This window comes from Oncorhynchus mykiss, chromosome 21 (genome assembly GCF_057628025.1).
Source record: "Oncorhynchus mykiss isolate SJ-2025 chromosome 21, ASM5762802v1, whole genome shotgun sequence".
NCBI classification, from domain to species: Eukaryota; Metazoa; Chordata; class Actinopteri; order Salmoniformes; family Salmonidae; genus Oncorhynchus; species Oncorhynchus mykiss.
The window spans coordinates 29,078,101-29,102,536 of NC_143042.1; the positions used below are offsets into that span (position 1 = coordinate 29,078,101).

At 42.5% G+C, this 24,436-nt stretch overlaps 1 protein-coding gene across 6 annotated transcripts in view; it reads left to right on the top strand.

The window, feature by feature from the left end:
- Window positions 1–2,473: 2,473 nt before the first annotated feature.
- The window catches only part of sepsecs (Sep (O-phosphoserine) tRNA:Sec (selenocysteine) tRNA synthase), a 39,439-nt gene continuing 17,476 nt past the window's right edge, over window positions 2,474–24,436 (top strand). For 3 of the 6 annotated variants that reach the window (XR_016490269.1, XM_090214353.1, XM_090214352.1), the window contains exons 1-8: window positions 2,474–2,749; window positions 4,024–4,178; window positions 4,307–4,425; window positions 7,086–7,244; window positions 10,383–10,536; window positions 10,776–10,878; window positions 12,290–12,419; window positions 14,699–14,790. Coding sequence is in view for 5 of the 6 variants with exons in the window: in XM_090214353.1 (XP_090070479.1) it covers window positions 2,618–2,749; window positions 4,024–4,178; window positions 4,307–4,425; window positions 7,086–7,244; window positions 10,383–10,536; window positions 10,776–10,878; window positions 12,290–12,419; window positions 14,699–14,790 (1,044 nt within the window). In the remaining variant the exon portion in view is untranslated. Of the gene's footprint in view, window positions 3,267–4,023; window positions 4,179–4,306; window positions 4,426–7,085; window positions 7,245–7,949; window positions 10,537–10,775; window positions 10,879–12,289; window positions 12,420–14,698; window positions 14,791–24,436 lie in introns of all 6 variants that reach the window. The other 3 variants (XM_021577629.3, XM_090214355.1, XM_090214354.1) reach the window with 3 other exon arrangements.

Consider the following 24,436-nt stretch of genomic DNA (forward strand, 5'->3'; position numbering starts at 1 on the left):
ATATGCTTAACCTTTCGGTTTTCCGATTTTGCATTCAAAATAAAATTATGCGGTAGAACGATATGTGTATGATACGGAATCAATAATTTTGGAGCTTTGCATAGTACATAATGTTACCACATTTACGTAACTACATCACTGGAAAATCGAAACTAAAGAGAGTTACTACTTTATATAAGGTGGAGCACATTGAAAAATGGTTGGAGATTAAGGTAATGAATGTAAAGAACATAATATTCTACAGACCTTATTGATATATGGTGTTATTTCTTGAGGGACTATGGTCTAAATACCCAGCAGCTCTTTCTACTCCATTCATTCCATTTGTCCCAATCCAAGACAGTGTAGACCAATAGATGACATATTGTCTTATAGAGAAAACACTATTATGTGTTGATGTAAAGGTTTGGTTGGGAATACTCAGTATATGGTGTCATTTCATGGGGCTCTGAATAATACAAAATGTTGCTGGCCTTTTACTGTGGTCAAACAGCTTAAAATTGGGTATCAGGACACTATAGGAAAAACAATTATCTGTGCCAATGTAAAAGTGGGTAGGGAGTACTCCGTAGGGTCTGTGGAATCTATATTATGGTGTCATTTCACGGGGGCTCTGAATAATGCTGAGTGTTGCTGACCTTTTACTTTGCCCATTACATTGGACACAATACAAATGACTGTATTTGCATAACACATTGGCTTATGGAGAAAAAACTATTATTTGTGCCGATGTACAAGTGGGGTAGGGAGTACTCAGTAGGATCTGTAGAATCTATATAGTGTAATTTCATGGTGGACTGTGGTTAATATGCTCAGCAACACTTTCTACTCCACCCACTCAGAAAGAAGTGGTAGATATTTTGAAAAGTTCTCATTGGTATGCCTATTTGAACCCATGAGAAGCAGGGTCCAGAAAAGTTGAATCCTCTGCTTCGACCTTTTAGAAAACAGTAGCAGTTGTGTTTATGTGTGCTTGTTCTCTAAAGTAGTCTTATGAGAGGGCAATGTAAATGAGCTTTTTCACAATGGCATGCGAGACTGTTTTACATGCGTTATCGGAGAGTAAATTACTTAGTTGAAAGAAGTTAAGGTTTAAGCTTATATTTAAATATCAATATCGAATCGAAAAATGCTACTGATATCGAACATAGATTTTCCATATCGGTGTCCAATCACTAATTTAATGGATTTATTTGATGAGAGATTGAAATGACAATGTCAGACCATACATTTTTTACTGACAAATTTAAAGAAATATTTAATTGAAATGAATGAATGTATCCTAGAGTGTTTGACCATGAACTTTAACCGACACATTTTACAAAATTGGTGACTGTACCCATAGCCTGGTTGATATTCATTATGTTTAAATTGTAAATAAATGTTTTTTTTTTTTTTTTTTTTACATAACCCAATATGTATAGGCCTACAGTGTGTTGTATTGTCTCATCACTGCAACTCCCGTACGGAATGGGGAGATGCAAAGGTCGAGAGCCGTGCGTCCTCCGAAATACAACCCAACCAAGCCGCACTGCTTCTTGACACAATGCCCACTTAACACAGAAGCACCAATGTGTCAGACCTTGTCAACTAGTGCGCAATGGGACAAGCACATCCCTGCCGGCCGAACCCTCCCCTAACCTGGACAATGCTGGATCAATTGTGTACCACCCCATGGGTCGCCACCAGCTGCGACAGAGCCCAAACGCGATCACGATACGCTGGTTAAAATAGCAAAACAAACTCTGAACCAATTACATAAATTTGGGGACAGGTAGAAAAGCATTAAACATGTATGGCAATTTAGCTAGTTAGCTTGCACTTGCTAGCTAATTTGTCCTATTTAGCTAGCTTGCTGTTGCTAGCTAATTTGTCCTGGGATATAAACATTGAGTTGTTATTTTACCTGAAATGCACAAGCTCCTCTACTCCGCCAATTAATCCACACATAAACGGCCAACCGAAACGTTTCTAGTCATCTCTCCTCCTTCCAGGCTTTTTCATTGGATTTATATGGTGTTTGGCATCTAAACTGTCATAGTATTACCATGACTACCGGCAAAACATTTCATCTTTCAATCACCCATGTGGGTATAACCAATGAGGAGATGGCACGTGGGTACCTGCTTCTATAAACCAATGAGGAGATGGGAGAGGCAGGACTTGCAGCACGATCTGCGTCAGAAATAGAAAGGAGTTATATTTTAGCCCTTGGCAACCAGACTCTCGTTGGCACGCAATAATTGAATAACATGGATTTCTAAATTTATTTTGCGAAGTGTCTGGTCTGGTCAGCATGTTAGACCACTGCGCCACTCAGGAGGTCCAAGTGTATTGCACGAATGAAGTGGATGGAGAATAAAGTGTTTCTGGGTATTTAGACCTCAGTCCGCCATGACATAACACCATTTATAAATTCCACAGACCCTACTGGGTATTCACAACTTTTACTGCAACACCAATAATACTTTTTGCTCTATAAACCAATATATTCCATATACAGTGATTTGCATTGTGGCCATTTATTTGACATTGGAACATGTTTAAATATCACATGTAAGGCAAATGTCACTTAAATATGAACAAATATGAATCATTGTTAATGTTCCGACAATAAATGTTTTCTACTATTACATGGGACTTTATTTTAGGATGTTTCCGAAATTATGTGACCCGGAAGTACTTTTTTTTTTGTGAAGAGAAGGAGATCTCTAGCGACTGGTTCGTGACAGTGAAAACCGAAAGAAAGGTAAAGCAGATTAAAAAGATAAACGCTACAATCAAGATTTTCAGAAACGGTGCTGAGCGTCACTTGGATTCGTCGTTTGAACTGAATAAACCACTCGTTCTAGCCTACACACTACACCCAGATTCTGGATTAGTCGTAGCATAGCTTCGTCCTGCTACTAGCCATTTAAGACACCATTTATATTTACAAATAGCCATCTGTAACATAAAATACAATTCTAAATTGTTAATGTAAAGGGTAATTTAAATGGCTAGTTGCGCGACGAAGCTAGTCGTCGCATAACGTTAGACGCAGGTTGTACTTTGTACTTGAGTTTCGTGCGGAACACGTTCCCTAAAGTACACGTTTATACTGACGAATTGCGTATGTTAATCTACACATCTATTTGACAGCAATTGTTGAGATGAATAGTGAAAACTTTTCCATAAGTGAGAAGATTGTGTCGCCATCATACATTCGCCAGGGGTCACAGGCACGTCGCAGTCATGAGCAACTGATTAGACTGCTTTTGGAACAGGTATTATCCGATTTACCGACCTTAGAATTATCTGAATAGGGACGTCAAACATTCAGCCTGCTGCACAGACCCTATTGACGACCTAGTCTAGAGCGCCTGGTTAAATTCTGTTTAAGAGCATTTAAAAAATAAACGATTTTAAATGGTTAATACTAAGACGTATGTGATTATTGAACAAATGTGTGAATTTGCTTAATTTACTATCATCCTAAATTAAGATATTAAGACAAAACAAATCTAACATGTCAATTTAGGATGATAGTATATGTTGTCCACTCACAAGCTATTGCAACAATTACACCTATTTGTCAAAAAATGTAGAGTGTTTAAAAATGCTCTCGAACACGGTTTAACTGGCTCCTCTAGACTAGAGCTCCATAGTCTGTACAGCAGCTTGAATGTTCGATGGCACTACTAGTATTGGACAAATTCAGGTATGTCCCTCCCCGTTTCTTTCTGTTTACTTACCAACTTTTGGTTCTTAAACGATTTCCGTTGCAAGACGTAATGGAACCAAGCAGAAACAAATGAGGAAGGACCTATCTAAATGTATCCAATAGAAACTCATTTTTATTGCATAACGCAACAGTTTGGACTAATGATTACATCCATGATGTGAATGGAGATGGAGTGCACAACAACCATAACTTAGATGGATACTACACATACATTTGTTTACAGTTCTATTTAGCCTACATAATTCAGGTGTTGTGGCTGAAGCATGTACCTTGTTGCGTATACTCAATGTACCTTATAGGGCAAATGTCCAGAGGAGGGATGGAGCGAGAGCACAATAGAACTTTTCCTGAATGAACTGGCTGTGATGGACAGCAACAACTTCTTGGGAAATTGTGGCGTTGGCGAGAGAGAGGGCAGAGTGGCCTCTAGTCTGGTGGCCCGACGACATTACAGGTTATCAGCTGTTACTTGGAGCATTTTCAAAATAGACAAATTTACTTTAGCTTTGCTAAATTCCAAGTAGCCTTCAGTTTTGTCACACATGTCATGATCATGAGATCTGTGTTTATTGCTTTACACAGGTTAATCCATGGGATAGGACGATCTGGAGACATTGCTGCAATTCAACCCAAGGCTACAGGTTCCAGTCTGCTGAACAAGCTGACTAATTCAGTTGTGCTGGACATTTTAAAACTTTCAGGTGTGTAACTAAGTTTCCATTCAGCCTACTGATAAATTGATGGGGGAAAAAATCGATAGTATGCCAACATATCACAATATTATTTTGGACAATATTATATCGATACTTTCACTCCCAAGTATCTATTTGTTTATTTATTTTTTAATAGTATGATTATTATAAACTCTTAACATGTGTAAACATTTGTATGAACATAACAAGATTCAGCAACTGAGACATAAACTGAACAAGTTCCACAGACATGTGACTTTGCAGAAATGGAATGTGTCCCTGAACAAAGGTGGGGTCAAAAGTAACAGTCCGTATCTGGTGTGGCCACCAGCTGCATTAAGTACTGCAGTGCATCTCCTCCTCATGGACTGCACCAGATTTGCCAGGTCTTGCTGTGAGATGTTGCCCCACTCTTCCACCAAGGCACCTGCAAGTTCCCGGACATTTCTAGGGGAAATGGCCCTAGCCCTCACCCTCCGATCCAACAAGTCCCAGATGTGCTCAATGGGATTGAGATCCAGGCTCTTTGCTGGCCATGGCAGAACACTGACATTCCTGTCTTGCAGGAAATCACGCACAGAACAAGCAGTATGGCTGGTGGCATTGTCATGCTGGACGGTCATGTCAGGATGAGCCTGCGGTAAGGGTACCACTTGAGGGAGGAGGATGTCTTCCCTGTAACGCACAGGGCTGAGATTGCCTGCAATGACAACAAGCTCAGTCCGATGATGCTGTGACACACTGCCCCAGACCATGACAGACCCTCCACCTCCAAATCGATCCCGCTCCAGAGTACAGGCCTTGGTGTTACGCTCATTCCTTCGACGAGAAATGCAAATCCGACCATCACCCCTGGTGAGACAAAACCGTGACTCGTCAGTGCACTTTTTGCCATTCCTATTTGGTCCAGCGATGGTGGGTTTGTGCCCCTAAGCGAAGTTGTTGCCAGTGATGTCCGGTAAGGACCTGCCTTACAACAGGCCTACAAGCCCTCAGTCCAGCCTCTCTCAGCCTATTGCGGACAGTCTGAGCACTGATGGAGGGATTGTGCATTCCTGGTGTAACTCGGGCAGTTGTTATTGCCATCCTGTACCTGTCCTGCAGATGTCATGTTCGGATGTACCGATCCTGTGCAGGTGTTGTTACACATGGTCTGCCACTGCGAGGACGATCAGATGTCCGTCCTGTCTCCCTGCTGCACTGTCTTAGGCGTCTCTCAGTACGGACATTGAAATGTATTGCCCTGGCCACATCTGTAGTCCTCATGCCTCCTTGCAGCATGCCTACGGCACATTCACACAGATGAGCAGGGACCCTGGGCATCTTTTCTTTTGGTGTTTTTTTAGAGTCAGTAGAAAGGCCTCTTTAGTGTCCTATAGCTTGTTCTCTATCTTCTTTTTAAGTAGTGAGCAAACATGTTTTCAGCACATTTATTTCCATGACTTGCTGCAGTAGACATTAACAGATATGTTTGGAACATCAAATCGTCATAAAATTGCAGTATTGATTTTAAATATCTATAGAATAATTTATTTTATTTTATCTGCACCTACAGTGCATTCGGAAAGTATTCAGACCCCTTGACTTGTTCCACATTTTGTTACGTTACAGCCTTATTCTAAAATGGATGATATTGTTTTTTCCCCCTCATCAATTTAGACACCATACCACCCATAATGACAAAGCAAAAACAGTATTCAGACCCTTTACTCATTACTTTGTGAAAGCAACTTTGGCAGCGATTACAGCCTCAAGTCTTCTTGGATATGACGCTACAAGCTTGGCACAGCTATATTTGGGGAGTTTTTCCCATTCTCTGCAAATCCTCTCAGTTAAATAAAAAATAAATAAAATACAGATCCTCTCAAGCTCTGTCAGGTTGGATGGGGAGCGTCACTGCACAGCTATTTTCAGGTCTCCAGAGATATCCGGGCTCTGGCTGGGCCACTGAAGGAAATTCAGAGACTTGTCCCAAAGCCACTCATGCGTTATTGTGGCTGTGTGCTTAGGGTCATTGTCCTGTTGGAAGGTGAACTTCGCCCCATTCTGATGTCCTGAGCGCTCTGGGGCAGGTTTTCATCAAGGATCTCCCTGTACTTTGCTCCGTTCATCTTTCTCTTGATCTAAGAGAGCCAATATTCTATGCCAGGCATAATCTCACATTAGCTCATTGTTATGGAGGTATCCCCAAAAAATCTATAGAAAACCACTTAAACGTGAATGCAGCACCTTTGGTGTTGTTCTGGCTTTTTTGTTTGACGTGACTGTCATAGCTAAAGTTGGCTAGCTAGCAAGCAAGGTATTAGAACGTTGTCAGCCATCATGGCAACGGAAAATTTAGAACGAATGACTTGGTTGCTTAACAACGGTCTCGTCTCTGGTAACCTATTAGAACGAACGACCAGCCGGCATGGGTAGCAACCCTAGATTTGTGCCAGGACTATATCTTGTGGAAGTATGAAATAGTATCAATAAATTCATCAAAATAATGTTCTGTAAATAATTGTTTGAATATGTTGGAGACCTGTTGTATTAAAGTAATAATGCCCTCAAAGCCAGTGTTTGGAGGATATATTGGCACGGTTTGCCGGCCAACAAAAACAAACCATGCCAATATATCCTCAACACCGGCTTCTCGGGCATTATCACTTAATTGTCTGTGTTTGCAGGTGTGCGAAGTGTGACCAGTTGTTTCGTAGTTCCAATGGCAACAGGGATGAGCCTGACACTGTGCTTCCTAACACTTCGCCACAAGAGACCAAAGGGGCGCTACATCATCTGGCCCCGCATTGACCAGAAGTCCTGTTTCAAAGCCATGATCACTGCAGGTTAGGCACTAACATTAACATGAAAGTATGTTCTGCTCTTAAAACTATCCATCAACAGTTTATTGTACTCTACATTCATGCTCTGATTTGTTATTCTTGCAATAGATTTACCTATTAGTTCAGTTGGGTTTGAAAAAAGTACTTCTCTTTTCTAAGAGCTGCTTAACATGCATATACTCGAGGCGTAGGGTCTAACTTTTGCAGAGTGTGACATGCTCCTATTAATTACAATGAAACCTGGGCATGAGCAGCATGGGTCAATTAGAGACTCGCCCTGCTCAGCACAAAATTACTCTTGGTTTCTAATTTCAAGAATAAGTCTCACGGCTAGGGTTGCACATTTTGGTGGAAACTTTCCGTGGGAATATATGGGAATTAACGGGAATATATGGGTTATTAATGGAAATATATGCAAATTAATACTATTTCAATTTAATGTTTTTTGCATTGGATATATTTACCATATCATATGGAGACAGAAACATAAACCTTTTACCTTATTATAAGTTGACATTATTGCAAATGATTAAATCCTTCCAATATAAATAAAAGTTAACTCTTCACATGGGATAATTTCACAGAACAACAAAATAAAGGGAATATTGAGTGATCCCCAATGATCCATCTCATCTCCCAAAAACTTTTTCAACATAAAGCTGCAAAATGATAGTCTAGAAACTAAAGCTTTGGTTGTCTTCCTCTCAGGCTTCCATGTCTTCTACCTGGACCACCTCAATGTCCACTTCTTGAACATCAGACTCTGAGGCCTCATCTTCACTGTCATTTTCTAACCTTGTTGAGGATGGCTCATTGTCAGGCTCAAAAAGACTCCAATTTACCCGGATTGCCACCAATTTTTCAACCCTTGTATTGGTCAGCCTGTTGTGTGCTTTGGTGTGTGTGTTTCCAAACATGGACTAGTTGCGCTCTGAGGTAACTGATGTTGGTGGGATTTGGAGGATGATGGAGGCAACATGGGAAAGAGCCTCAGATCCACAAAGTCCCTTCCACCAGGTGGCTGATGAGATGTTGGCACGACTGCCATATTGCATCTTCATCCCAAAGCCCTTGTTTGGAAGTGTACTTCGCCAGACTGCCAAGAACCATCCAGGCCAAGGTTGGCGAGACACGGTAGTGATGACACCATAGACCTTGTTGATCTCTGCACCAGTCAGGATGCTCTTGCCAGCATACTTGGGGTCCAACATGTACGCTGCGGTGTGTATGGGCTTCAGGCAGAAGTCTTCACGCTTTCTGATGTATTTCAGAACTGCAGTTTCCTCTGCTTGGAGCAACAGTGAAGTGGGCAGGGCAGTATGGATTTCTTCTCTTACATTCAGAAGCGGAGTCTGAACATCAGACAGGATGGCATTGTCTCCCTCAATCCGTGCAATGGCTACTGCTATAGGTTTCAAGAGTTTCAGGCTGCTACCACTCTCTCCCGAAATACATCATCCAGGAGGATCCTCTTAATGGGGCTGTACATATCGACCGACTGTGATATCCAGGAGACTGTCAAACATGATTACAACACCACCCCAGCGGGTGTTGCTGGGCAGCTTCAATGTGGTGCTCTTTTTCTTCTCACTTTGCTTGGTGAGGTAGATTGCTGCTGTAATTTGATGACCCTACACATACCTAACCATGTCCTTGGCTCTCCTGAAGTGTATCCATTGTTTTCAGTGCCATGATGTCCTTGAGGAGCAGATTCACCAGTGCAAATACCTTCTGTGGTTCAAGGTCATTGATGACTTCCTTCAGCTCATCTGCAATGTGGAGATGTTGTAGTTAATTATTCCTGGCCCACAAACATCTGACCACTCATCAGAGATGGTTGCAATACAGTCTGCTTTCTCTATGATTTGCTTGACCTTCACTTGAACTCTGCATCCAGCAAATGAGTAGATAAAGCATGTCTGGTTGGAGGGGTGTAAGCTGGGCGAAGAACATTCAGAAATCTCTTCCAATACACATTGCCTGTGAGCATCAGAGGTGAACCAGTTGCATACACAGCCCGAGCAAGTCATTCATCAGCATTTCTCTGACCATGTTCTTCCATTGAGTCAAAAAAACGTATGATTCCAGGAGGACCATGAGCTGTTGCTATCGATAAGGTGTCTGATTCATCATTTTCATCTTGAGTAGAAGTAGAGGGACTTTTGTCAGAAGTTGCTTGTTCTGAGCACTGAGGGAACTTTATGCACTTGGCCAGATGATTTTGCATCTTTGTTGCATTCTTCACACATGATTTGGCACAGTATTTGCAAATGTACACAGCTTTTCCTTCTACATTAGCTGCAGTGAAATGTCTCCACACATCAGATAGTGCCCGTGACATTTTCCTGTAAAGAATAGAAAAAAAATGAGTAAAAAAAACAACAAATACAATTCCATGTACAGATTAACAGTTAAGCAGTTAGATTAAAAATGTCCTTTGTTTGATAAATGTTTTAAATTGAAACATGTATGGAAACGGGTGAATTAACACTCCTCAGTTAGCAGGCTCAAGCAAGCTAAAAACCCACATGGTAGCAAAAAACGAACTAGCATAAATTGTTAGAAATGATTTAAACACGCATTACTGTAGGCTACTATTTACTAGTTAACAAAAAATAATGTATGTCATATACAATATATTCACCCCACCCAGTATTTTAATCAAAATTTACCAGAAAGTATTGTTGTCCTTGGCTCAGAGAGTGTAGTAGTGTGAGCTCAATAGAATCTCATTAGTGTGCAAGATCTTGAGAATCAGCTGTACATGTGATGGAAGAGTGCACTGTGCATGCAGAGGGTTGCAATTCCATTGACTTGGTGATAGTTTAACCAAAATATGCCGCAAGCCTTATGTATATCCCACAAAAAAGGTTCACTATTATAAGCAAACTTTTTTGATGAATTTAAGCAAAATTCCCGGGCTTAACTCCCCATGGAAAATTTCCGGAAAGTTTCCGACCTTTTGCAACCCTACTCACAGCTCACGCCTGTGAATGCTTGATCAAGTATCTTGCTCTCTTGCTCAATTTATGCATCCACTGTGGCAGCTAAAAACCTACTGTTTTTGCGCTGCCCCAGTGTAGTTCACCATGAGGCAACCCCAACATTGACAACTCTCTTGCTCCTTGTAACCATGGACAGGGTTTGAACCAGTGGTGGTTGAGAACATTTTGGAGGGTGATGAGCTGAGAACAGATATGGAAGCTGTGGAACGTAAGGTGCAAGAGCTGGGAGCAGAGAACATCCTTTGCATCCACTCCACTACATCTTGCTTTGCCCCACGTGTTCCCGACAGGTATGCCTTGTCCTCAAGCCATCCAATCATGGTTCAGTAGAGCTGTGAAAGGTAGATGTGCATGTCCAATTATCATGTGCTATAATAAATGGTATGACTTGAAACAAATGTTATTTGTGTAATCTGCATGTTGTTTATTATATCTAATTCATGACATTATTGACAAACATACACTGGAGTAATGTATGTTAGGTCAAGAGTACGAGGGCATTATTGATGACTTTTCTCTGTTCTTGCAGATTGGAGGAGCTAGCCACTATGTCTGCCAAATATGATATCCCCCATGTTGTCAACAATGCTTATGGAGTGCAGTCATCCAAGTGTATGCACCTTATTCAGCAGGTACCAACTCATACCCCCCCCCCCCACCCCAAAAAAAGTATTCAGACCCCTTGATTTTTTTCTAAATGTGTTACATTTTATTCTACAGCCTTATTCTAAAATGTATTAAATATTTTTTCCCCCTCATCATTCTACACAATATCCTAAATGGACATTTTTAGATTTTTTTTCATATTTCACATTTTTTTAAGAGAGGTTTTTTATTCTTCATAAATGTGAGGGAAAAAAATCACATTTACATACACTGCCGTTTAAAAAAAATGTAACCTTTATTTAACTAGGCAGTTAAAGTTAGTTAAGAACAAATTCTTGTTTAAAACGACGGCCTAGTGGGTAAACTGCCTTGTTCAGGGGCAGAATGGCAGATTTTTACCTTGTCAGCTCGTGGATTCGATCTAGCAATCTTTCGGTTACTGGCCCAACGCTCTAACCACTAGGCTACCTGCCACCCCACCCCAAAAGTTTGGGGTCACTTAGAAATGTCCTTGTTTTTGAAAGAAAAGTAAAACATTTTGTCCATTAAAATAACACCAAATTGTTCTGAAATACAGCGTAGACATTAATGTTGTAAATGACTATTGTACCTGGAAACGTCAGATTGTTTTTACGGAATAGGCGTACGGAGACCCATTATCAGCAATCGTCACTCCTGTGTTCCAATGGCACGTTGTGTTAGCTAATCCAAGTTTATTATTTTAAAAGGCTAATTGATTATTAGAAAACCATTTTGCAATTATGTTAGCACAGCTGGAAACTGTTGTTCTGATTTAAAGAAGCAATAAAAGTTTCCTTTAGACTAGTTGATTATCTGGAGCATCAGAGACATTGTCCCGAAGCCACTGCTGCGTTGTCTTGACTGTGTGCTTAGGGACCATCAATGCTGCAGAATTTTTTTGGTACCCTTCCCCAGATCGGTGCCTCCACACAATCCTGTCTCGGAGCTCTACAGACAATTCCTTTGACCTCATGGCTTGGTTTTTTCTCTGACATGAACTGTCAACTGTGAGACCTTATATAGACAGGTGTGTGCCTTTCCAAATCATGTCCAATTAATTGAATTTACCACAGGTGGACTCCAAGTTGTAGAACATCTCAAGGATGATCAATGGAAACAGGATGCACCTGAGCTCAATTTCGAGTCTCATGACAAAGGGTCTGAATACTTATGTAAATGAGTTTTTTCTGTTTTTTATTTTTAATACATTTGCATAAATTAAAAAACAGTTTTTGCTTTGTCATGATGGGGTATTGTGTGTAGATTACTGAGGGAATCAAATTATGTAATACATTTTAGAATAAGGCTGTAATGTAACAAAATGTGGATAAAAGGATGGGGTTTGAATACTTTCCAAATGCACTGTATATTATTTTTATACATAGCAAAGTTAGTTTTTTTCTATAATCTCATTAGGGAGCTCGTGTTGGAAGAATCGATGCCTTTGTACAAAGCCTGGACAAAAACTTCATGGTTCCAGTAGGTGGTGCCATAATTGCAGGTTTCAATGAGTCTTTCATTCAGGAGATCAGCAGAATGTATCCAGGTTAGTGCTGTTTAAAATTCCTAAGGGCCATATGCGTTTGAACCAGGGCTGCAACCTTTTTGTGTAAAGTTGCCATTATCTGGATTAGTTACTAGTCTGTTATCATGTGAGGCTCATGTAGTGTAATTGTTCTGCCAGCCATCAGTGGTTGTATTTCTGTGTGTGTATTATATACAGTGGGGCAAAAAAGTATTTAGTCAGCCACCAATTGTGCAAGTTCTCCCACTTAAAAAGATGAGAGGCCTGTAATTTTCATCATAGGTACACTTCAACTATGACATACAAAATGAGAATTAAAAATCCAGACAATCACATTGTAGGATTTTTAATGAATTTATTTGCAAATGATGGTGGAAAATAAGTATTTGGTCAATAACAAAAGTTTATCTCAATACTTTTGTTATATACCCTTTGTTGGCAATGACAGAGGTCAAACGTTTTCTGTAAGTCTTCACAAGGTTTTCACACACTGTTGCTGGTCTTTTGGCCCATTCCTCCATGCAGATCTCCTCTAGAGCAGTGATGTGTTGGGGCTGTTGCTGGGCAACATGGACTTTCAACTCCCTCCAAAGATTTTCTATGGGGTTGAGATCTGGAGACTGGCTAGGCCACTCCAGGACCTTGAAATGCTTCTTACGAAGCCACTCCTTCATTGCCCGGGCGGTGTGTTAGGGATCATTGTCATGTTGAAAGACCCAGCCACATTTCATCTTCAATGCCCTTGCTGATGGAACGAGGTTTTCACTCAAAATCTCACGATACATGGCCCCATTCATTCTTTCCTTTACACGGATCAGTCGTCCTGGTCCCTTTGCAGAAAAACAGCCCCAAAGCATGATGTTTCCACCCCCATGCTTCACAGTAGGTATGGTGTTCTTTGGATGCAACTCAGCATTCATTGTCCTCCAAACACGATGAGTTGAGTTTTTACCAAAAAATTATATTTTGGTTTCATCTGACCATATGACATTCTCCCAATCTTCTTCTGGATCATCCAAATGCTCTCTAGCAAACTTCAGACGGGCCTGGACATGTACTGGCTTAAGCAGGGGGACACGTCTGGCACTGCAGGATTTTAGTCCCTGGCGGCGTAGTGTGTTACTGATGGTAGGCTTTGTTACTTTGGTCCCAGCTCTCTGCAGGTCATTCACTAGGTTCCCCCGTGTGGTTCTGGGATTTTTGCTCACCGTTCTTGTGATCATTTTGACCCCACGGGGCTATTGCAGATTCAGTCTTCCCAGTCTGGTGCAGGTCTACAATTTTGTTTCTGGTGTCCTTTAACATTTCTTTGGTCTTGGCCATAGTGGAGTTTGGAGTGTGACTGTTTGAGGTTGTGGACCGGTGTCTTTTATACTGATAACAAGTTCAAACAGGTGCCATTAATACAGGTAACGAGTGGAGGACAGAGGAGACTCTTAAAGAAGATCTCACAGGTCTGTGAGAGCCAGAAATCTTGCTTGTTTGTAGGTGACCAAATACTTATTTTCCACCTTAATTTGAAAATAAATTAATTAAAAATCCTCTCATTTTGTCTGTCATAGTTGAAGTGTACCTATGATGAAAATTACAGGCCTCTCTCATCTTTTTAAGTGGGAGAACTTGCACAATTGGTGGCTGACTAAATACTTTTTTTGCCCCACTGTACGTCTGTCTGATGTTGGTGACAAATTCTGTTTCCCCTCTGGAATATTGAAAGTTAATTAATTTTGGTAGCTCACGGTCTTGATCCAACTTCAATCCTGGGGAGCTACTTGTTGTGCAGTATTGTTTTCCAGCCCAGACGTAACTCACCAGTTTAAAATAATCAACATGTCATAAAATCAGGTATGCTTGTGCTAGGCCATAATAAAGACCTGCATGTGGCTAGTATGTGTTGTAGTTGGATATGTTGCCTAAAAGATCAGTAGAATAAAGAATAGAAGAAGAAACAGACTTCCATTTCCAACTATATCAAGTGAGTGTTTATCCTCTTTTTCTTTGTGATCGACTGTTGACTTCAAGCACCCTTTTTCTGTTTATGCAAGAATATAGACTTGAGCACATTCCTTCCATTTAGCTATAATAAAGTTCTCCATGAATTGGAGTTAGATTTTAAGCATTCAAAGCCATAATAATGAGCTTATATTTTCAATTATTGTATGAATTGGAACCATTAAGGAACCAAATCGTTAAGAGGAATTGATATTGTTACCGAAATCGATAGAATCCTAGGAAGGGTTCAGATTCGAAAGTGTTTGTCTGTCCCCTTTAGTATGACACTGACTTCCCTCCGTTTCCAGGTCGCGCATCAGCCTCACCCTCCCTAGATGTGCTCATCACCCTGCTCACCCTGGGAGCCAGCGGCTACAGGAAACTCCTGGCAGAGCAGAAGGTTGGGGCCTAATTTAATATTCATTCAGTTTAGGAAATAAAGTGAAACTGATTAGCATGTATTTTAATTTAGTGAAACATCTCAGTACAACAAGGGTGTAAGTCAGCCGCTATCCGTTTTTTCTCCGGTTGTCAGCACTGTGTCTTCTCTACATGTAAACTCCAGAGATAAAAATACAATTTAAGTAGAGGGGGAGGGCGAAAGCAAGGAGAAATCCATTCAAGTGAAGGAGAGGAGTTTCCAAAATAGTCCCTGTTGGCTCCATTTACTAAAATAGAGCTAACAATACAGTATACTAAAATGCGTTATGTACTACACCATTCCCAGACACTCCTAGGCAATATACGTGGAAAATCAGACTTGTGAAAGGGATAAAAAAACGTCCCTTTTTCAGGACCATATCTTTCAAAGATAATTAGTAAAAATTCAAATAACTTCCCAGATCTTCATTGTAAAGGGGTTAAACACTGTTTCCCATGCTTGTTCAATGAATCATAAACAATTAATGAACATGCACCTGTGGAATGGTCGTTAAGACACTAACAGATTACAGACGGTAGGCAATTAAGGTCACAGTTATGAAAACTTAAGACACCAAAGAGGCCTTTCTACATACTCTGAAAAACACCAAAAGAAAGATGCACAAGGTCCCTGCTCATCTGCGTGAACGTGCCTTAGGCATGCTACAAGGAGGCATGAGGACTGCTTATGTGACCAGGGAAATAAATTGCAATGTCTGTACTGTGAGACGCCTAAAACAGCGCTACAGGGAGACAGGATGGACAGCTGATCATCCTCGCAATGGCAGACAACGTGTAACAACTGCAACTGCATCACAACTGCAGGACAGGTACAGGATGGCAACAACAACTGCCTGAGTTACACCAGGAACACACCAGGAACGAACGCACAATCCCTCCATCAGTGCTCAGACTGTCCGCAATAGGCTGAGAGAGGCAGGACTGAGGACTTGTAGGCCAGTTGTAAAGGCAAGTCCTCACCAGACATCACCGGCAACAACGTTGCCTATGGGCACAAACCCACCGTCACTGGACCAGACAGGACTGGCAAAAGTTTTCTTCACTGACGCGGTTTTGTCTCACCAGGGGTGATGGTCGGATTTGCATTTATCGCCGAAGGAATGAGCATTACACCGAGGCCTGTACTCTGGAGTGGGATCGATTTGGAGGTGGAGGGTCCGTCATGGTCTGGGGCGGTGTGTCACAGCATCATCGGACTGAGCTTGTTGCCTGCAATGACAGTTACAGGGAAGACATACTCCTCCCTCATGTGGTACCCTTCCTGCAGGCTCATCCTGACATGACCCTCCAGCATGTGTGTGTGATTTCTTGCAAGACAGAATGTCAGTGTTCTGCCATGGCCAGTGAAGAGCCCGGATCTCAATCCATTGAGCACGTCTGGGACCTGTTGGATCGGAGAGTGAGGGCTAGGGCCATTCCCCCCCAGAAATGTCTGGGAACTTGCAGGAGCCTTGGTGGAAGAGTGGGGTTACATCTCACAGCAAGAACTGGCAAATCTGGTGCAGTCCATGAGGAGGAGATGCACTGCAGTACTTAATGCAGCTGGTGGCCACACCAGATACTGACTGTTACTTTTGATTTTGACACCCCCCCCCCCTTCGCCCTTTGTTCACGGACACATTCCATTTCTGTTAGCGACATGTCTGTGGAACTTGTTCAGTTTGTCTCAGTTGTTGAATCTTATGTTCATACAAATATTTACTCTTGTTAAGTTTGCTGAAAATAAACGCAGTTGACAGTGAGAGAATGTTTCTTTCTTTGCTGAGTTTAGCTCTTGTATTTTGCATTGGCAATGGTGCGCTGGTCTCCCCAGACAGCATTTGGTTACTTCTAACATGGTTCTTCTGTGTCACCATGAAATGTTGATTCCTATGGTATGCCATACAATGACCAAAATGCTATCAGGTTAATGTTTGCTCAAATCCTCCCAGGAAATACCGCTTGCCACCACATGACCCGACACTGCCAGAGTTGATTGATTTCAATTGATCCTGATCATACATTTTTTTTATGTCTGAACCAGATTATGGCCGTGTTAGAACGAATCAAAGCCGTATCATGGATCAATTGTGACTGACTGACTGATCTACAAATAATAATGAGAAGATGTTTTGTAGATTAGTCTGTCTTAACTCTCCTTCAAAGTCGGCTGCAATGTTGAACACGCCCGTTAATACCATCTGCAGCTTACTGATTTCAAAGCATACCCTTGCGATTCAACAGCTTTGAATAATTTGTCATAAAAGGACTCTTTCTCATTATTAAGAGCTGGTATACCTTTAGCTTAGGAAGTGAGCACTGTAAAGTCGCCCACAGTCCCAGGGTTTGTGTTCCGCACCATTCCCAGTGGTTGGCTGACTTTGCTGATTCAACAATCTTGGTTAGCATTCGGTGTGAAAAGACATCCAAAAAAACATCTTGCCAACATTAGAAAAAGAGTAAGGTTAACTTTAAGTATTAGCCAATTAGTCTGCATAGTGTCACGGGATAGAACGCTACGTTGTAGCTGACCCCATCAGAAAACCTGGCACACGTTAACATCACCAGGTGGCAGTTCCTGTAAAAACGTCCTCATCAGCTTATCAAAGACGTTAAACGTTTTCTCCACAAGTCAATGGCATTTCTTAAAATGGGTCAACTCAGCCGCCAGAGGGATTTTGTAAACCTCAAGTCAAGGTGTACTTTTGTTGCAATTACCTTCAGCCTGCTAGTGAGCAACCGTGGCAAAATTGGTTTGACTTTGGATCTCCTGGACTAGTTGGGGACCATCAATAAGTTACAAAATGTAAATGAGACAATTTTCATGTTGCACACCTTTTAGTTTTCTCATTAAATGTTTCAATATTTCTATATCAATTTATAGAATGTATATTTGGTTTAAGGTTAACTCATTGAGATTTGAAGCTATTGAATTTTAACATATTGTCCCATGTACATTGTGTAATTTACTGATTTGTCCCAAACTTGCACCATAGGGATATCCAAAGTATACCCGTATTTATCAGAAGTATTATGGTTGGGTCGTGTGTAGCTGCAATCTGAATTGATGGTTACTTGTGTGCTGCCAGCTGTCAGCATGTGGGCAGGATTGAAACCAACCCAACCTTCATTTACATTGTGACACAGTCATGACCACAAGTCTCGCAAAACTCAGTTTTGGATGAGTCTCACTTTATGACAAAACAAAATATATTATTTTCTCCCCAGTTTCGTGATATCCAATTGGTAGTTAGTCTTGTCCCATCGCTGCAACTCCCGTGCGAACTCGGGAGAGGCGAAGGTCGAGGGACATGCGCCTCCGAAACAGAACCCTGCCAAGCTGCACTGTTTCTTGACACACTGCTCGCTTAACCCGGAAGCCAGCCGCACAAATGTGTCGGAGGAAACACTGTTCAACTGACAACCAAAGTCAGCCTGCAGGCGCACCACAAGGAGTCGCTAGAGCGTGATGAGCCAAGTAAAGCCCCCCCCCGGCCAAACCCTCCCCTAACCCGGACGACGCTGGGCCAATTGTGCACCGCCCTATGGGACTCCTGGTCACGGCCGGTTGTGATCGAACCCCAGGTTGTAGTGAAGCCACAACACTGCAATGCAGTGCTTTAGGCCGCTGCGCCACTCTGGAGGCCCTTTTATCACCATGTCTTTATTACCAGTCTTTTGGAGCATTATTGCCATGACCGAGAATAGGGTAGTGTATTCGCAACTAAATAGCTGTAATTGGGAATACTTTTTATGGTGGTCTTAAATTAATATGATTGGGCAGTACAGAGACTGTAGGCGTTACCATAAAAGATCAGACACACCAGTAAGATTATCAAACGTTTGCCTGCCAACAATACTTAGCACCCCCTGAGTGTCAGCAGTCAATCTCTTTTTTGTGTTCATACAGCAAAGACCTTGAAGTCATTGTTAATATACTCCAAACCAGAAGGAGTCAGTAGCGTCGTTTGGCAATGCATATCCGCGTGAGTTTCTTAGTCAGAGAGGAAGAGGCAAAGTGAGAGGTTTCAGTCTCGCCAAAATCTGTACAAAATGCGTTTCTGTGGGCTTATTTTGGACCTAAGCTTGTTGCCTGCCTTCCTGCCTTTGGGACAACGACTCCCATTGTTAGGGCAGAGACATGAGCATTTTGTCATTATATACAGATTACTGGCTTAGTTAATGGTCTATATTCCAACGTTAACTAGCTAACTATGCTAATGTTGCTATTTTGTAGAACACCTTTGTTCATACTAGCCAGATGGACACAGCTAGATAACTACCTAGCAAGATGATGAAGAAACAATTTAATTCACTCGCCGTAGTCCCATACTGCCAGCGCCAGTCCGTAGCCAAATGTTTAGCTAGCTAATGTTAGCATGTTCACTAGCTAGCACAACATAGTTAGCTAAGGACACTGCACTACCTCAGCAGTGGACACGAGAAGGGTCAATCTGCAGACCTTGTTTACTACATGTCATGCCCACAACGTGCTGCGCCCAGTACGCACGTGTGTCACTTACTACATGCTGAGGCCACTGCCATTGAGGCTGCTAGCGATACTACAAAAGTATGTGGACACTCCTACAAATTTGTGGAGTCGGCTATTTCAGCCACACCCGTTTCTGACAGGTGTATAAAATAGAGCACACAGCCATGCCTTCTCCATAGACAAACATTGGCAGTAGAATGTCCCGTACCGAAGAGCTTTCTGCCCTGGTAGAACTGCCCTGGTCAACTGTAAGTGCTGTTATTGTAAAGTGGTAAGTGCAGCCACGAAGTGGTAGGCCACACAAGCTCATAGAATGGGATTGCTGAACCCCGTAGAGCGTATCAAATGCCTGTCCATGGCTGCAACACTCACTACCAAGTTCAAAACTGCCTCTGGAAGCAACGTCAGCACAAGAACTGTTCGTCGGGAGCTTCATGAAATGGGTTTCTATGGCCGCGGAGACGCACACAAGCCTAAGATCGCCATGCGCAATTCCAAGCATTGTGCTATAACTAGCTACTTCCCTCGCCGTAACATTAACAGAACTGTGGGAAAGCAGTGCTCAGCTGGCGGAGGCAAAGGACACTACACCGGTGTAGCTAGCTAGCAGCCTCCTTCTTCTGTGGGGTTTTTCGGCAGTTGGCATTCAACGTTGGTGCATTACCGCCACCTACTGTGCTTGGAGTGTGGGCCAGAGACGGCGCTAGTAGCCTCAATGGCAGTGGGTGCGGCATGTAGTAACAGCAGTCTGCAGATTGACATTATTGGCTAACACAGGCAGCTGTTTCATAGGAACTAATCTATAGTGACTTAATTATGTCAATGCTAGCTGCAGTGGTTAGCTAACTTGGAGGAAGTACAGTGCCTTCAGAAAGTATTCATAACCCTTGACTGAATTCAAAATTGATTAAATACATTATTTTTTTCTTACCCATCTACACACATACACCCCATAATGACGAAGTGAAAACATGTTTTTTGATATTTCTGCAAATTTATTGAAAATGAAATACAGCCATGTCTTATTTACATAAGTATTCACACCCCTGAGTCAATACTTTGGAGAAGCACCTTTTAGCAGTGATACCCAAGACTACTCAAAGCTGTTATGTCTGTATCAGCTTTCCACATCAGCATTTGGGGATTTTCTCCCATTCTTCATTGCATATTTTCTCAAGCACTGTTAAGTTAGGTGAGGATCAGCAGTGAACAGCAATCTTCAAGACTTTCCACAGATTTTCAATGGATTTCAAGTCTGGGCTTTTGTCTGGGCCACTCAATGACTTTCACATTCTTGTTCTGAAGCCATTCCAGCATTGCTTTGGCTGTATGCTTGGGGTCATTGTCCTGTTGGAACACACATCTTCGCCCCCAGTCTAAGGTTGTTTGCACTCTGAAGCAGGTTCTCATCAAGAATTTGCCTGTACTTGGCTGCATTCATTGTACCCTCTATCCTTACCAGTCTCCCAGTCCCTGCCACTGAAAACCATTCCCACGGCATGTTGCTGCCACCACTATGCTTCACGGTAGGGATGGTGTTAGACGGTGATGAGCTGTGCGTTGGATGCACTGAGAGTTATTTAAGATACTCTTCAATGAGGTAGGGTTTCAGATGTTTTCGAAAGATGGGCAGGGACTCCACTGTCCTGACTTTAGGGGGAAGCTTCTTCCACCATTGGGGTAACAGGACAGAGAGACCAGAGGTAGCAGAATGGAGTGCTTGGGCTGGGATGTAGGGTTTGAGCATAGCCAGAAGGTAAGGGTGTGCAGTTCCCCTTGCTGCTCCATCAGCAAGCATCAGGGTCTTGAAGATGGTGCAAGCTTTGACTGGAAGCCAGTGGAGTGTGCAGAGGAGTAGGTTGACATGGAAGAACTTAGGAAGATTGAACAACAAGCAGGATGCAGCATTCTAGAAAGATTGCAGGGGTTTGATGGCACAAGCGGGGAGCCCAGCCAACAGCGTTGCAGTAGTTTAGATGGGCAATGACAAGTGCCTGGATTGGGACCTATGCTGCTTCCTGTGTGAGGAAAGGTCATACTCTACGGATGTTGTAGAGCATGAACCTGAAGGAACAAGTCACTGCTTTGATGTTTGCAGAGAATGACAGGGTATTGTTCAGGGCACGCCAAGTTTCTTTGCAATCTCAGAGGGGGACACCATGGAGTCGTCAACTGTGATGTTTAGGTCCTGGGCAAGCTGAGATGTCTGCCAGTCACACAGAGATGCGTGTCGCCACCTGAGTGTCAGAAGGGGGGGAAGGAGAAAAATAGTTAAGTGTCATCCGCATAGCAATGATAGGAGAGACCATGTGAGGATATGAAGGGCCGAGTGACTTTGTGTGAAGAGAAAAGAGGAGAGCGCCTAGAACCGAGCCCTGGGGGACACCAGTAGAGCGAGCAAGTTGTGCAGACACAAATCCTCTACATGCCACCTGGTAGGAACGACCTGCCAGGTAGAATGCAATCCAGGAGAGTGCAGAGCCTGAGACACCCAAACCTGAGAGGGTGGAGAGGAGGATCTGATGGTTCACGGTGTCAAAGGCAGTTGATAGAGCTAGGATGATAAGAACAGAGGAGAGTGTCAGCTTTGGCAGTGTGGAGAGCCTCTGTGACACAGAGGAGAGGAGTCTCAGTTGAGTGATCTGCCTTGAAGTGGGACTAGTTAGGGTCAAGAAGATCGTTCTGAGAGAGATAACTAGAGAGTTGGTCAGAGACAGCACATTAAATTGTTTTGGAAAGAAAAGAAAGAAGGTATACCGGTCTGTAGTTTTTGACGTCAAGGGTCGAGTTGGTTTCTTGGGGAGGGGCCAACTTGAAGTCAGAAGGGACACAGCCAGTGATCAAGGGATGAGTTGATGAGGAATGGGAGGAGAGGATGTAGTCAAGTGGGCAGGTTGTCGGGCAGCCAGACATCACTAGTCGCAGGATTTCATCTGGAGGGAGAGGGGAGAAAGAGGTCAAGGCCACAGGAGGCTGCTGAAGGGAGAACAGCTCATAATAATGGCTGGAACAGTGCAAATGGAATGGCATGAATCATCTGGAAACCATGTGTTTGATGTATTTAATACCATGCCACTTATTCCGCTTCAGTCATTACCACGAGCCCGTTCTCCCCAATTAAGGTGCCACCAGCCTCCTGTGGTCAAGGCATATGGCAAAATCAACTGTTCACAGGAGACTGAGTGAATCAGGCCTTCATGGTCGAATTGATGCAATGAAACCACTACTAAAGGACACCAATAAGAAGAAGAGACTTGCTTGGGCCAAGAAACACGAGCAATGGACATTAGACAATTGAAAATCTGTACTTTTGGTCTAATGAATCCAAATAAGAGGTTTTTGGTTCCAACCGCTGTGTCTTTGTGAGATGCAGAGTAGGTGAACGGATGATCTCCGCATTTGTGTGGTTCCCACCGTGAAGCATGGAGGAGGAGGTGTGATGGTGTGGGTACGCTTTGCTGGTGACACTGTCTGTGATTTATTTAGAATTCAAGGCACACTTAACCAGCATGGCTACCACAGCATTCTACAGCGATACACCATCCCATCTTAGTGGGACTATCATTTGTTTTTCAACTGGACAATGACCCAACACACCTCCAGGCTGAGTAAGGGTTATTTGACCTAGAAGGAGAGTGATGGAATGCTGCATCAGATGACCTGGCCTCCACAATCACTCGACCTGAACCCAATTGAGATGGTTTGGGATGAGTTGGACTGCAGAGTGAAGGAAAAGTAGCCAATAAGTTCTCAGTATATGTGGGAACTCCTTCAAGACTGTAGGAAAGTATTCCAGTTGACAATGGTTGAGAGAATGCCAAGAGTGTTCAAAACTGTCAAGGCAAAGGGTGGCTACTTTGAAGAATCTTTGTTTTAACACTTTTTTGGTTACTTCATGATTCCATATGTGTTATCTCATAGTTTTGATTTCTTCACTATTATTCTACAATGTAGAAAATAGTAAAAATAAAGAGAAACCCTTGAATGAGTAGGTGTGTCCAAACTTTGGACTGGAACTGTATTTTAATAGATGTGGCCTAAAGATGAGATTAAATTAATAACCGTGTGATGGTGTCAATATTATCAATTGTAAAATTGAGAATGAAGAGACTGATGACCAGCGCTGTGTGCATTGACAAAGAAAAGAATGGAGTTTTCCAAGTAAGCTCTTCTTCCATATCATCCTACAGAGGTCCATGCAGGACAGACATTTTGATTGCTATACCCTATAAAAAAGAGCAGATTACAAGGTTTCTAATGAACCTGTTTTGCCAAACAACATCATCAAATCAAAGTGTATTTGTCACGTGCTCCGAATACAACAGGTGTAGACCTCACAGTGAAATGCGTACTTACAAACCCCAACCAACAGTGCAATTTCTAAGGAAAAAATAGGTATTAGGTAAACAATAGATAAATAAGTAAATAAATAAAGACATTGAAATGACAGTGAAAATAACAGTATGCAGGGTCACCGGTTAGTCGGGCTAATTGAGGTAATATGTACATGTAGGTATAGTTAAAGTGACTATGAATAAATGATAAACAGAGCAGCAGCAGCGTAAAAGAGGGGGTTGAAGGGACACAGTGCAAATAGTATGGGTAGCCATTTTATTACCTGTTCTGGTGTCTTATGGCTTGGAGGTAAAAGCTGTTGAGAAGCCTTTTGGTCCTAGACTTGGTGCTCCGGTACCGATTGCCATGTGGTAGCAGAGAGAAAAGTCTATGACTGGAGTGGCTGGGGTCTTTGACAATTTTTAGGGCCTTCCTCTGACACCACCTGGTATAGAGGTCCTGGATGGCAGGCAGCTTAGCCCCAGTAATGTACTGGGCAGTACGCACTACCCTCTGTTGTGCCTTGCGGTCGGAGGCCGTGCAGTTGCCATGCCAGGCAGTTGCCATGCCAGGCAGTTATTCAAACCAGTTGCAGCTGCAGAACCTTTTGAGGATCTGAGGACCCATGCCAAATCTTTTCAGTCTCCAGAGGGGGAATAGGTTTTGTTGTGCCCTCTTCACGACTGTCTTGGTGTGTTTGGACCATTCTAGTTTGTTGATGTGGACACCAAGGAACTTAAAGCTCTCAACCTGCTCCACTACAGCCCCGTTGATGAGAATGGGGGCGTGCTGAGTCCTC